Below are 14,491 nucleotides of genomic sequence, written 5' to 3'. Positions count from 1 at the left end.
AAAGTAGAAGACATGAAATAGTCAATCTAGAAGAGCAGGGCAAGGCGTGGTGGCTCTTGCCTGTAATCCCAGCACTTTGGGAAGCCAAGGTGGGAGGATCGCTTGAGCCCAGGAGTTTTAGGCTGTAGTGAGCTGTGATCCAGCCTGGGTCACAGAGTGATACTCAGTCTCAAACAAAAACCTCAATTAATCCTTTTATTTAAAAGATAAAATAGGCCAGGTGAGGTGGCTCACACATATAATCTCAGAACTTTAGGAGGCTGAGGTGATTACATCACCTGAGGTCAGGAGTTTGAGACCAGCCTGGCCAACATGGCGAAACCCCATCTCTACTAAAAATACAAAAATTAGCTGGGCGTGGTGGCAGGTGCCTATAATCCCAGCTACTCAGGAGGCTGAGGCAGGAGAATCGCTTGAACCCAGGAGGTGGAGGTTGCAGTGAGCCGAGATCGTGCCACTGCGCTCCAGCCTGGGTAACAGAGCAAGACTCTGTATAAAAAAAATTTAATTTAAAAGATAAATAGAAAGAGTGGGAGACTGAGTGAATGGAAGCTGGTAGGCTGGATAACCAGCGGTTGTCTTTGCCCCTGCAAAGACATTGATGTCTGAATTCCTGAAACCTTGCAAAATGCCAAGATGAGGAGAGTATCCTGGATTATCTGTGTAGTCCGCTATAATTACCGGTATCCCTATAATTGGGAGGCAGGGGGAGATGTGACTACCGAAGAGACTCCATTGCTATCTCTGAAGATGGACGAAGGGACCACAAGCCAAGGAATGCAGGTGACGCTGGAAGCTGAAGGCAAGGAATCGGATTCTCCCCTAAAACCTCCAAAAACAAATTTCCCATTTGAGCCTAGCAGGCCTGGCAACACCTTGATTTAATACTTCTGACTCCCAGAGCTGTAGAAGAATGAAATTGCATTGTTTTAAGTCACTGAGTTTGTATGGCTTGTTATAGTAGCAATAGGAACTAATATAGGGGGCATGTTGTCACTACTGGGAGGCACCAAGGACCCCCATAGAGTTTATTCTTTTTTTCTGTCCCCCAGGCTGGAGCGCAGTGGCAAGATCTCAGCCTACCGCATCTTCCACTTCCTGGGTTCAAGCAATCTTCCCACTTTAGCCTCCTGGGTAGCCGGGACTCCAGGTGTGCACCACCACACCCAGCTTAGTTTTTGTATTTTTTGTGGAGATAAGGTTTCACCATGTTGCCCAGGCTGGTCTTGAACTCCTGAGCTCAAGCAATCTGCCCACCTCAGCCTCCCACCTCCGTGCTGGGAAGACAGGCATGAGCCACCACCCCTGGCCAAGTTTAACGATCCTGAAATGAAAATGAGACCAGCCAGCATGGTGGAATGCCATCACCCTGCCCCATCCAGGTGCACAGGTGCAGGTGTGGCGCAGAGAGCTGGGTTCAACCACAGAGAGAACAAACCAGGAGAAAGTGGTGGGGGTGCACATGAGGGAGAAAATGTAACCAACAGCTGCAGGTGCCAGTGAGGGAGAAAGACAGGAGAAGGCAGGGGTGGGGGAAAGCGGGATCCTTGAAACTGAGATTAGGTGCAGTTTTCAGTAATGCCAGGGTCTGAGGTATTGGTCTGGCTACATCCCGAAGGCCACATCTGCCACTTCTTTTATGTCCTGTGCACAGCTGTTTTCACACTGCAACTGCATAGCTGAGTCATTGTTGCAGAAACTATAAGGCCTGCCAAGTGTCAAATATTTACCGTGGTCAGGGGCAGTGGCTCATGCCTGTAATCCCAGCACTTTAGGAGGCCAGGGCGGGCAGATCACTTGAGTCCAGGAGTTCAAGACCAGCCTGGGCAACATAGGGAAACCCCAAAAAATTCGAAATTAAAAAAATAAAAATAAAAATGTAGCTGGGCACAGTGCTCCATGTCTGTAGTCCCAGCTACTCAGGAGGCTGAGACAGGAGGTCAGGGCTGCAGTGAGCCATGATTTCAGCTTGGTGACAGAGTGAGACCTTGTCTCAAAAAAATAAAAAATTTGCTCCCTGGCTGTGTATGGAATAAGTATGGGGAGCCTGGTCAAAGGCTGAGTGACTGAGACAGGGTGGAGAGGGGAGCTAGGAGCTAGGAGGCAGGGCGTTCCGTCATCCACAGATCCTGCAATCACCAAGAACGAAAATGGTCCCACTGAGGGAGGCACAGGAGCTGGAATGCTGATGGTGGCCCAGGGGGTCAATGGGACCAGTACACAGGCCAAGGTTTCTCTCCCCTCCAAGACTCTATTTATTTTGAGATGGACCCTCTCTCTCTGTCACCCAGGCTGGAGTGCAGTGACATGATCTCAGCTCACGCAACCTCTGCCTCTTGGGTTCAAGTGATTCTCGTGCCTCAGCCTCCTGAGTAGCTGGATTCCAGGGACATACCATCACATCTGGCTAGTTTTTTGTATTTTTAGTGGAGTCAGGGTTTCACCATGTTGGCCTGGCTATGGCCTTTAAGCTCGGAATCCCTTTTGCCTGATAGCTTCCCACAACTCTTGGTTCTGGAAAACTGCTGCTCATTCCTCAGGAGGAGGTCAAGGTCATCTCCAGAACCCTGTTCTGACCCCCTGCCTGGGTCCAGAGATGTCCTCTGTGCCCCCAAGAGCTCTGTACTGGTCTGAGCATCCCAGGGGCACCCACTTTCCCCAAGTGGGGTTCCCAGGAGGGCAGAGTCTGGCTACCTGGGCTGCTAGGGACCTGCAGATCTGCAGAAACCCCACCCTGGTCCCAAAGGCAGGCCCAGGAGACCGAGGGGAGGAGGGCATTAGACCAGCACACACTTGGAGCCCAGCTGTGCTGTCCTGAGCGGGAAGTTCTCTTATCGTTCACAGGCCTGAGGGGGTGGCCTTAACTGGGGTCCCTCTGTGGTCCAGTCACAACACGGGCTGGCCAGACCCCAGGGACCATGACCCATCTCCCATTACACAGGGGTGGCAGAGAAGCAGGACCACGGACAAACCCAAGCTGAGATCCCAGGCAGAGCCAGGGGTCGACGTGTAAAACAAACAAGTTTATTGATAAGCAGGAATGCTGTCCAGCATACAGTGCAAACTCTCATTGTCTCATCAACACACGCAAGGGAACTGAGGCTCCAGAGTCTCCAAATTCACCGCTGCCCGGCTCTGCCCGTGATGCCAAGGAAGCCCAAGGTTCTCTCAGGACTGTCCACCAGGGGGCAGGTGCACTCCATCGCATCCTCATGTGGGTCCAATGTGGGCAGAAAACTGGCCAGCCCCGGCAGTCTGATTTTTTTTTTCTTTAAGAGACAGGGTCTCACTGTTGTCCAGGCTGGAGTGTCGTGGCGTTATCATAGCTCACTGCAGCCTCAAACTCTCAGGCTCCAGTGATCCTCCCCTCAGCCTCCTGAGTAGCTGGGATTACAGGTTCGAGCCTCTGCAGCCAGACAGTCTGACATCTTGATTCCAGAGTGGAAAACCCTTCTTGTCTCCATGGTAATGGCTGGACTCTCCCACCCTCCAATAGTTCAGCTGCCAAGCTCAAGTCCAGTGGAATTTATCAGCAATTCACCCTGCCCTGCTCTTCTAGATAGACTCTTCCCTGCCTTCTCCTTTATCCCCATGCGCCTGAGACTGAGCCAGCCTTTCCAGGAGCCCCTCAACCTGCTTCCCCCCAGAATCTGGGTTAGGCTACCCTTGCTCCCCCTCTGCAGAGCCCTGGGCATGTGTTTGGGGAGGGGAGGGGGAAGGCTGACTCTAACGGGGTGGAATCCTGGCTTCAACGGCTTCAAGGTGGGCCATTCAATTTACCAACCTTGGCTATACACATTCACAACACACAACACAGACACAGACACAGGCTGACACTTGGGATTCACACTGGCCATGTACCAAAGTGGCGGGGCAGCCCCACTGGGGCAAGGGCGTTGGAGGTGGGGAGTGGGGAAGAGGAGCCCACCCCTCTGGAGGCAGGAGGAGGGTCTGGGCTGAGGTAGGAGAGATGGCTATGAGGACTCAGTCATCTCTAGTTCCTGAAGTTCCCTGAAATGAGATGGCGTGGCCGGGAACACCACGCCGGACAGCAAGGGAGGAGGGGTGGGGCTATGGGCACACTGGACGGAAGGCGGAGGGTGCGAACAGCAGGCGAGGGGCTGGATGTGGCTTTGTTCGTCGTTGGCTTGTTGGCCTGCGTGGTACTTCCTTTTTTACAAAATTGGCAGACTTCCAGTTAGAAGTGCGTTATTTTGCCCAGGCACGGCACTGAATATGGGGGCCTGCCTGGGCTCTCTGGGCATCTGACTTTCAGACAAGCTGGCATTTGGAGGTGGTGCTTCCTTTTGGAGGTGGGGGGGGGAACAGTCTTGCTCTGCTGCCCAGGCTGGAGTGCAGTGGCACAATCTCGGCTCCAGGGTTCAAGCAATTTTCCTGCCTCAGACTTCTGAGTAGCTGGGACTACAGGTGCCTGCCACCACACCCGGCTAATTTCTGTATTTTCAGTAGAGACAGGGTTTCACCATCTTCCATGTTGGTCTCAAACTCCCAACCTCAGGTGATCCACCACCTCAGCCTCCCAAAGTGCTGGGATCACAGGTGTGAGCCACTGCGTCCAGCCTGAGGTAATGCTTTCCAAGCCTTCTGAGCTAACCTGAAGGACCCCGTTCCCTACAGGGCTGCCACCTCCTCCCTGCACAGAGCCCTGGGACCGTCCTGCAGTCTCAGCATCAGGCCAAAGCACTGTCCTGTTTTCACGGATGATGCAGGCAGCATCCCTCCTCTCCAGAAAGCCCCTCTGCAGAGAAGGAAGCCAGAACTGGGTCAGAGCCCACAGGGAGAAACAAACAAACATACGAACAACCCAAGGGCTCCAGAAGCCAAGCTCGTAGGTCCAGTCGGGCAGGGCAGCTCACAGAGAGGCAGGGACTTGCCCCAGGGTGCCCTGAACGTCCACGCCCAGCCAGTCTTCCGAGAGGGACACACCGTGGCAGCAGAGGCTTTCCAAAGCTCGCTGCCTCTGCTCTCGGCCTGTAGGTTAGAGGGAGGCTGCAGCTGTGGAGGGTGCTAAAGGAACTTGGCCCCAGAAAGAGCCACGGAGTCCTAGTGGTGGGGGCCTGGAAGGACCAGGGTCCCTTCCCAGGGTCATCCTGCCAGGGCTTGGCCCGCCTTGGCTACGACGCAGCCCACACTAGCCTGGTTAACTAGGCTTCATCCCTGCATCGGGCACGCCGAGGGGCAGGGGCTTCTCTCCGGTGCTCTGCAGCAGGGTCTCTGGTGTCTCCAGCCGAGACCGAAAGGCGCACTCCTCCTTGGAGAAGGGGACCTTCTCGTCCTTTGGGGAGACCGAGGGGCTGGCATCTGTGTACCCCGTTGTGGCGCTGGCCTGGGAGGAGCACTGTGAGCTGTGGTCGGAACCGCTACAGACGTTCACGATGCAGGTGACATTGACCTGGGTCCCATGGCCACCAGTGGGAGAATCTGCTAAGCACAAGATGGGGCAGGGGTCAGTCCAGGGCTCTCAGAGAAGGGGATGTCTCTGGGACCGCTGCCCAAGATGCAGATTCAGACACGTGGAAAAGAGCATTGGGCCAGGAGCCAAGAGACGGAGAATGCAGCCCAGCTCTGCTGAGTGACCTTCAGCAAGTCACTTCACCTGCATGCACCTCATTTTTCCCTCTGCTGAATGAGAATAGCATCACCACCTACCCAGCCCCAATCACCCCAGAGTTGGAAGGAGCCAATGATATAAGACAGATGTCTACTTGGGAGGCCAAGGCAGTAGGATTGCTTGAACCCAGGAGTTCAAGACCAGCCTGGGCAGCATAGTGAGAGCCTGTCTCTGTCTCTTTATTTATTGATTGGTTTTTGTCTTTTTGTCAGTGAATCTTTATTTTTTAAGACTGGGTCTCAAAAGAGTGCAGTGTCACTCTCTAGACTCACTGCGACCTCTGCCTCCTGGCCTCAAGTGATCCTCCCACCTTAGCCTCCTGAGTAGTTGGGACTACAGGCCACCACACCCTTCCAATTTTTTGTAGACATGGGATTTTGCCAGGTTGCCTGGGCTGATCTCAAACACCTGACCTCAAGGAATCTTCCTGCCTCGGCCTCCCAAAGTGCTGAGATTACAGGTGTGAGCCACCGTGCCCAGCCTCAGACTTAACTCGGGTTGTACTCCATCTCCCATCCAACCCGCTCCTCCTCGTCTTGGGGCTCACTGCTGCCATCCACCCAGCTGCTCGGGTCCAGAGCCTCAGACCCATTTTTCTCTCATACCCCACAACCAACAGTCATTCCTGCCTGTCTCCCTTCAAAAGATGACTTCTGGGCCAGGTTCAGTGGCTCAGGCCTGTAATCCCAGCACTTTGGGAGGCCAACGCGGGTGGATCACTTGAGGTCAGGAGTTTCAGCCCAGCCTGGCCAACATGGTGAAACCCCATCTCTACTGAAAATACAAAAATAAAAAAGTAGCCGAGCATGGTGGCAGGTGCCTATAATCCCAGCTACTCAGGAGGCTGAGGCAGGAGAATGCTTGAAGCTGAGATGTGGAGGTTGCGGTGAACGGAGATAGTGCCACTTCACTCCAGCCTGAGTGACAGCCAGACTCTATCTCAAAAAAACAAAAAAGAACAAAAACAAAGCCAAGATGACTTCTGCAAGGGCCACCCTGCCTCACTGCTGCATGGTGCAGGGAGCTATGGAAGCCTCCAGCCGCTCCCACCTGGACGGGTGTGAACAGCCTCCACCTGTCCTGGCTTCGGCCCCACCCCTCTGAAGTCTGTTCCCCACCAGCAGCCAGAGCTGGCCCTGGAACTTGGCAGATCACTTCCTTGGTGGCTCAAAAACCCACAGTCCTTGCCACAGCCTACCAGGCCCTGCCTGATCTGGAGTCTGCCTTCTTCCGCCCCCTCTCCTGCTGCTCCAAGACCTTGATGGGGTTCCTTCCAGCCACACTTGCCCCCCTACAGCCCCTTGAGCCCTTCAGGTCCCCTGGGCCTTTGCACAGACTGCTCCCTCAGCCTAGAGACCTCTTCTCTAGTGCTCAAGCCTTAGCTCAAAGGCCACTTCCTCCACGAAGCCTCCCCCCTTGCCCCCGGCCTCCCTCTCTAGAGACACGTACTTCCCATCCTATCTACCACTCTCTGGGTCCCTCCCCATTTCTGTGATCTCCAGGGCCCCCAACTCCCGGGGTCCCCACCAGACTCTGAGCCCTGGCGGGTAGGGACTTTTTTTCCTTTTTTTAAAATAGAGACAGAGGTCTTGCTATGTTGCCCAGGCTAGTCTCACACTCCTGGGCTCAGGTGATCCTCCCGCCTTGGCCTCCTGAAGTGCTGGGATTACAGGCATGAGCCACCTTTCCTGGCGAGGCCAGGGACTTTTTGACCATTTCCTGCTGTGCTTCTACGGGTATGTTTTGTTCTTGGTGATGCTTTTAAGTGAATTGATTGCCAACATTTAAAATTCAGGCATACATTTAAAAATCTGGATCTCTGGCTTCCCTTGGGAGGCACGTGCAGGAGATCCAGCCAAGGAGAGTCCAAGGTTTGCCTCACCTTCCCGTCCAGGCCCCGTGGGCAGCTGAGTTTTCTGACTGGCTGGGGAGACGCTGGAGGGTGGATTTGCAGAGATGAATGGAGATGAATGTGAGGGCCCTGGCACACAGTAGCCCCCTCAGAAAATGAGAGTTGCTGCTGCTGCAGGGACCTGCTGGGTGCCCTCACCCCAGCCTGCTTCCCACTAACTCCAACTACCTGGGAGCTGGGGAGGCAGATGGAGATGGAGACCTGCTGTGCTCAAAACAGCCCCGGGAGGTGGTGGGGAGGAGGGCTGAAATCACAGGCCCGGAAGGAAATTTCCACCCTGAGCCTCCACAGTACCCAAATGTCACTTAAGTCACCATGGCCTTTGCACATCGAGCATGAGACATTGCGGGGGTGGATGGGGGACCACAAAGGGGCACAGCCCTGGACTTTACAGGTTCCCACAGTGAAGGCAGGTGTGAGGGCTGGGAGGGAGAGAAGGAGAGGGCGGAGGCCAGGGAGACAGGTTGGGGGACTCGGGAGAAGGAGCACAGAGCAGAAGAGGCAGAGGGAACAGGGGAGAGCACACGTTGTCAGGGCTCCACCCTGGGCCACACCAGGTGTTGCTAAGAAATCAGAAAGATGGGCCGGACACAGGTGGCTCATGCCTGTCATCCCAGCACTTTGGAAAGCCAAGGCAGGCAGATCACCTGAGGTCAGGATTTAGAGACCAGTCTGGCCAACTGGTGAAACCCCGTCTCTACTAAAAATAGAAAAATTAGCTGGGCATGGTGGTGCGTGCCTATAATCCCAGCTACTTGAGAGGCTGCAGTGGGGGGATCACTTGTACCCAGGAGGTGGAGGCTGCAGTGAGCAGAGAAGTAAGCCAAGACTGCACCACTGCACTCCAACCTGGGTAACAAGGGAGACTCCATCTCAAAAAAAAAAAAAAAGAAAAAAAATCTGGCCGGGCACAGTGGCTCATGCCTGTAATCCCAGCATTTTGGGAGGCCGAGGCAGATGGATCACCAGGTCAGGAGATCAAATCCATCCTGGCCAAAATGGTGAAACCCCGTCTCTCCTAAAAATACAAAAATTAGCTGGGCATGGTGGCTCATGCCTGTTATCCCAGCTATTTGGGAGGCTAAGGCATTAGAATCGCTTGAACCCAGGAGGCAGAGGTTGCAGTGAGCCGAGATCACACCACTGCACTCCAGCCTGGTGACAGAGCGAGACTCCATCTCAAAAAAAAAAAAAAAAAAAAAATCAGATGAATCCAAGAACTGGACAAAGACTAAGAGTTTATATTTGGAGTGCATTCATTCATTCATTCATTCAGCAATGTTTAGGGCCCCTGCTCCAGGCACTGGCCCAGGGCCTCCCACAGGGAGTTCTCAGGCTGGAGTGAGGCGCACTGATGAGACATCCCACCGAGGAGGCTGGGGCTATGATGGGGCACACCGAAATGGGCACATCAGCTCCTGTGGGCAGTTGGGGACAGGTAGGAACAGGTGTTGCAGGCAGGGCATCAGGAGTGCAGGCAAGAGGCAGGGGTGTGGTGAGCTAGGGAGCAGCCAGGGGTGGGTGAGCTGGAGGAGGGCTGTGGGGTGGGGGCTGCAGCCATCAGTCCCCACCTGGAGGCGGCCCAGAGGGAGCCTGGCCCTAGTCTGGTACCCAGCTGGGCACAATGTCACTCATCTCTCACTAGCCCTGCAAGGAGGCAACACAGCTCACCTCTAGGGGAGGAAACGGAGGCTTGGCAGGGTTAAGCATTCTGCCCAAATTCTTATGGCACCAGCGTGGCTGGGCAGGGAGCTGAGAATGACCCAAGGTCATGGTTGTTCCCTGAATTCTCACTACTTGGTGCTGCCAGGTAAGAGGGAGAGAGAGGCACAGCCCAGTAGACCCCGTACAGGGGGCCCCTCCAGTGTGGGCCCGAGATATGCCAACTAGGAGTGACATCTGTCATAGACCAGGTCCAAGGCAAAATGCAGCCTGCAGAAAGTGGACATGGTCCCCACAATCCCGGTGCCTCAGACCCAAAGGGACTCAACAGCAAGCTGCAGTGAGTGGAACCCTGCGGCCATCATTTCTTCATTCATCTTCCAACCCCAGGGCTCCAGAGCCCCACAGCCTAGGGGTGAGTCTGGCTCTGCTGTTTATTAGCCGTGTGCCCTTGAAGAAGCTGTTTAACCTCTCTGGGCCTCAGTTTCCTCATCTGTGAAATGGGGATAACAACAATATCTCTTAGCATTGACACGAAGGTCAATGTTATGCATGTAAAGCACCCGGTATAGTGCCTGCTGTACCGCAGCCTTCAGTGAGCAGAAGCGATTAAGATTAATTACTAGTAGCTGGGCCGTGTTGGGCCTGCGGATGCAGGGATGAATGAGATAATCCAGGCTCACCAGGTGTCCCACAGCCTGGCGAGGGAGACGGGGAGGAGAGTGTCTGTACACACAGTCTGATAGTTCGTCAAAGGGAGTCCAGGGTGTGGTGAGCCCGGAGGAGCAGCCAGTCCAGCTGGGGGTGGTGGCGGGGAGGAAGTTTCAGGAAAACTCCTCTCCCAGATACTGGGGATGGACAGGCTGGGATTGTCCCACAGAAGGGAGGATGTTCTGATGATGGGCCCAGCCTGGGCAAAGGCGGGAGGGAACTTGGGGTCAGCAAACTGAAGACAGCTCCCTGTGGCTCAGGCCTCGTCCCACCCTGCGGGGAGACTCAGGAGGAGATGGCTAAGACAGAAACTAGGTGAGAAAGACCAAGGAGGCTTGGAATGAAGCCGGGTGTGCTCCCATCTCTTACCTGAGCTCCCGGTGCTGGCCGGGGCCTCCCCGGCTCCGCTGGCCCTCCCCACGCCTTCTGGCTGTGGCTGGTTCTGGGTAGGCGCCCTCCTGTCCGAAGCACTGGCTGAGCTCTCCAGGGAGCTGCTGCTGGAGCTCGGCGCTGTGGTCAGCAGGTGCTGCTGCTCAGGGCCCTGGGCACCCCTGGCCTTATCAGAAGGCAGGTGAGGCTGGATGGTGGGGGTAGCAGGGGAGAGTGGTCAGCCCATCAGCCAGTTCCTTCTTCCCCTCCTCCTTCCCACTGCCATCTACACCTCTTTCCCCAGCACTTCAGAGTTTACATGACACTTCTGCACATTCTTTCCACACACGGCGCTTTTTGGGAAGTGTGACTCTCTGTGGTTTCTGTGTTTCTGTTATTAGCACCTAGCTGCTCTACTGGAGTGAGTGCCTTATGAGGGCAGAGACCACCTGGCCCTGTTCACCAAATCGTCTTAGAAGTGGGGCACGATTTTCATCCTCATTTTGCCTAAGAGAATAGAAGGAAAGCAACTTTCCTTCACCCCATCTGCACAGGGAGACAAGGCCCAGCCTAGCAACCAAGAGTGTGGACTCTAAACCCAGACCACACAAGTACAAATCATGACTCTACCACTCACTTGCTGTGTGACCTTGGACAAGTTATGTAACCCCTCTGTGCCTCTTTTTTTTCTTCAAAATTTTGATTCCTAACTCCTCCCAAATCTTTTTTATTTTTTTTTTAATCTATAAAGGGAGAATAACAACAACCTACTTCATAGGGTTGTTTTGAAGATTAGATGGCTGAATATTTGCAAAGTGCTTAAAACAATGCCTATTACATAGTAAACTCCATAGAAGAGTTTGTTAAATCAGAAGTAGGCAAATGACTGCCCAGGAGCCCAGTCCAGCCTGCCACTAAGAATGGTTTTCACATTTTTTTTTTTTTTTGAGACAGGGTCTCACCCTGTTGTTCAGGCAGGAATGCAGTGGCACAATCATAGCTGACTATAGCCCTCAATTTTCCAGGCTCAAGTGATCCTCCTGCCTCAACCTCCTGAGTAGCTGAGACCACAGGCACGTGCCACTGCTCCTGGCTGACTTTTTGTTGTTGATTGTTCGTAGAGACAGGGCCACACTACGTTGCCCAGGCTGGTCTTGAACTCCTGGGCTCAAGCCTTCCTCCCACCTCGGCCTCCCAAAGTGCTAGGATCACAGGCGTGCACCACCACACCCCATTGGTTTTCACGTTTTAAATGGTTGAAGAAAAAGGTTTAAGAATAATTTGTGGCTGGGCACAGTGGCTCACGCCTGTGATCCCAACACTTTGGGAGACCAAGGCAGATGGATCACGAGGCCAGGAGTTCGAGACCAGCCTGGCCAATGTGGCGAAACCCCGTCTCTACTAAAAGTACAAAAATTAAGCAGGTGTGGTGGTGCGCACCTTGTAGTCCCAGCTACTTGGGAAGCTGAGGCAGGAGAATTGCTTGACGCCAGGAGGTGGAGTTGGCAGTAAGCCGAGATTGCGCCACCATACTCCAGCCTGGGAGACAGAGAGAGACTCTGTCTAAAAATAATAATAATAATAATTTGTGACACATAGAAAGTTTGGGTGTCCAGCAGCACAGTTAGATCGGGACGCGCCACTCTGACGCTGGCATGTGCTGTCTGTGCTGCGGCTGCTTTCCTGCTACAGAGGCGGGTTTGAGTCGTTGGCACTGAGACCGGACAGGTCACAAACCCTAAAATTTCTCCCATTTGGCCCAAACAGAGTGAGAGTGCAGACCCTTCTGCTCGGTCGCTCCAGGGCAGAGAGCTCTCGCATTTGAGACCCTCTGCTGCACTGCCTCAGCCTCCCGTTCCAGAGTCGCTCACAGGCTGCTTTGAGACTTCCCCTAATGTCTTCTCCCCACAGAATAATCATAATATTAGCTGACATTTGAGCGCCACCCAATGCCATGCACTGTACCTAAGTCCCTCCAGATACTATCTATATGGATTCTTCCAACAGCCCGGTGTTATCACTGCTTTGTGGAAACTGAGGCACAGAGCGGTTGAGTTACTTGCCCAGGGTCATGGCGAGGACACACTATGGCTGGGCTAAATCCCACAGTGCCTTTCCTTGGTGTCTGGGCTTTCAGCTCTGGAGGCTCAAGGCAAGGTCCCCATTTCCAGACGCCCACACTGGAGAGAGGCTGGAAACTCCTCTCCCAGGCTGTTGTCTATTCCCAGTGACTGGCCAGGCGCTCGTGCCCTTGCCTGGGAGTTCTGGGAGACTGCCAATCCCGGCAAAAAAGGAGATGTCAGGGGCCATGCTCTCAATGGCTTCCCTGGCCCCTGGCCTGCCCAGGATGGAAACAAGGGTCCCAGGCAGCAAAAGGGTAGAGATGAGTGAAGGGCTGATGAGAGGAGAGGGAGGCGAGGGGGGTGGCGTTTGCTGCAGGGGTGGAGAGAGCAGCGCAGGCACCACAGTCCCCCAGGAAACGCTGGGGCCTCCTGCCTTCCTCCAGAGGGAGCTACCATTCCGGATGTGGTCTGAGAACAGATGTGAGTGCCAGGTCCCCTCTGCTCAATCACTGCAGCCCTGGCTCCCATGGCTTCTCCAACACCTGAGCGACACCTGAGCGCCGCCTGCACTCTCAGTTCCCGGAGGCCAGCCCGCAACCTCTTACTCGGGACTGGAGGGATCCTGTGCAGGCCACAGAGGCCCAGAGACAGTGAGCACCAAGCTCAGCATTACACGGCTGGTCCGTGGCAGGAGCAGGACCAACCCAGACCAGCTTCCCCAGGATCCCTGCACCCTCCCTAGGCTGAATTCCCAGTTTTGGAGACATTTCAAGTTCATGCTGAACCTCCACCCAGGTGGTCTGACCCTGGCCACTGCCCACGACCACCCCCCAGCCCTGCTCTGAGCCTGGAAGGGGAGGAGGAGCATCCAAGCGTCACTCCTCACAACCCCACAGAAGGGCTTTTTCCGGCCTGTGCCCCACCCCCTCTGCTGGTGGCTACAGCCAGGCAGAACAAAACTCCCCAAAGGTCACAGCCACCTCCCTCCTCCCAAGTGCAGAAGCTACCCACGCCCTGTTCCTTGGGCTGGGACCCCAAGAGGGCCAAGTACTAAGGAACCTCATTCAAAACACAGGATCTCAGCCAATCAGGCAGCACCCTCAGTGCCTAGCGGCTCCCGGCCCAGTCCCGCTGGGCAGAAGCAGAGACCCAGCAGAGCCATCGGCCAGGTCCTCCAGGTTCCTGCTGGGTCTGTCTGTCTGTGTTCACAAGGCGCACACACCTGTGTCTACAGGCGTGAGGGTGTGTGAAGCGTGCACACATGTGTCTATGTCAGGGGACATGTGTGCCTATCTGTGAGTGGTGTAGTGAGTGTCTGCCGGAGTGGCAAGGAGGGGCACTCTCATTAGCTGTGCCATACTGGGAAAATTACTCACTTCTCTGGGCCCATGGTTCCTGGGCCATATGGGGCGGGGAGCAAGAATCTTCTGCCTGCACATGGCAGCATGGCTGTGAGATAAGAATGAGCCAGGCGTGGTGGCTCACACCTGTAATCCCAGCACTTTGGAAGGCCGAGGCAGGCGGGTCACAAAGTCAAGAGATCCAGATCACCCTGGCCAACATGGTGAAACCCTGTCTCTACTAAAAATACAAAAATCAGCCGGGCATGGTGGCGCGTGCCTATAGTCCCAGCTACTCAGGAGGCTGAGGCAGGAGAATTGCTTGAAGCCAGGAGGCAGAGGTTGCAGTGAGCCAGGATCGTGCCACTGCACTCCAGCCTGGTGACAGAGCAAGACTCCGTCTAAAAAAAAAAAAGAGACAGAGAGAATACAGAACACTGGGCACAATGCCTGGCATCCGTTCAACACCTAATACATGTTGGTGCCTGTTATCAGACGTGGCCCGTGCATGAGTGTGTCCGTGGGGGTGACTGTGGTAAGCTCACCCGCTGGTGTTTTCTAAACAAAGAGACGCCACTGTCTCCCATGCCCTGGGTGTTCTTTCTGTGGCAGGAGGAGCAGGTGGGTGGGAGTCCACACTCTAAGCCCAGCAGCCCAGCTCCAGAGGACTCTCCACTGGCCTCTGAGCAGGACTAGCTGCTGGTTGAGGAGTAGCGTGGGACATGGGCATAAACCTGATTCAAACCTGGGCCATACCACTCACCTAATGATCTAATCCTACAGGAGAATCAGAACCTCCCTG

At 54.6% G+C, this 14,491-nt stretch overlaps 1 protein-coding gene across 3 annotated transcripts in view; it reads right to left on the bottom strand.

Moving 5' to 3' along the window:
- Positions 1 to 3,010: 3,010 nt before the first annotated feature.
- TNFRSF1B (TNF receptor superfamily member 1B) overlaps positions 3,011 to 14,491 on the bottom strand; it is a 44,603-nt gene continuing 33,122 nt past the window's right edge. For 2 of the 3 annotated variants that reach the window (XM_037729849.1, XM_017504482.2), the window contains exons 9-10: positions 10,287 to 10,494; positions 4,770 to 5,445 (exon numbers count right to left, since the gene is read on the bottom strand). In XM_037729849.1, coding sequence (XP_037585777.1) covers positions 5,162 to 5,445; positions 10,287 to 10,494 — 492 coding nt within the window. In that variant the 3' untranslated portion in view covers positions 4,770 to 5,161. Of the gene's footprint in view, positions 5,446 to 10,286; positions 10,495 to 14,491 lie in introns of all 3 variants that reach the window. The other variant, XM_017504489.2, reaches the window with a different exon arrangement.

This window comes from Cebus imitator, unplaced genomic scaffold (genome assembly GCF_001604975.1).
Source record: "Cebus imitator isolate Cc_AM_T3 unplaced genomic scaffold, Cebus_imitator-1.0 Scaffold15, whole genome shotgun sequence".
Classification (NCBI taxonomy): domain Eukaryota; kingdom Metazoa; phylum Chordata; class Mammalia; order Primates; family Cebidae; genus Cebus; species Cebus imitator.
Note: the sequence above shows the minus strand (reverse complement) of the source record. Positions and strands in the feature narration are given on the sequence as shown.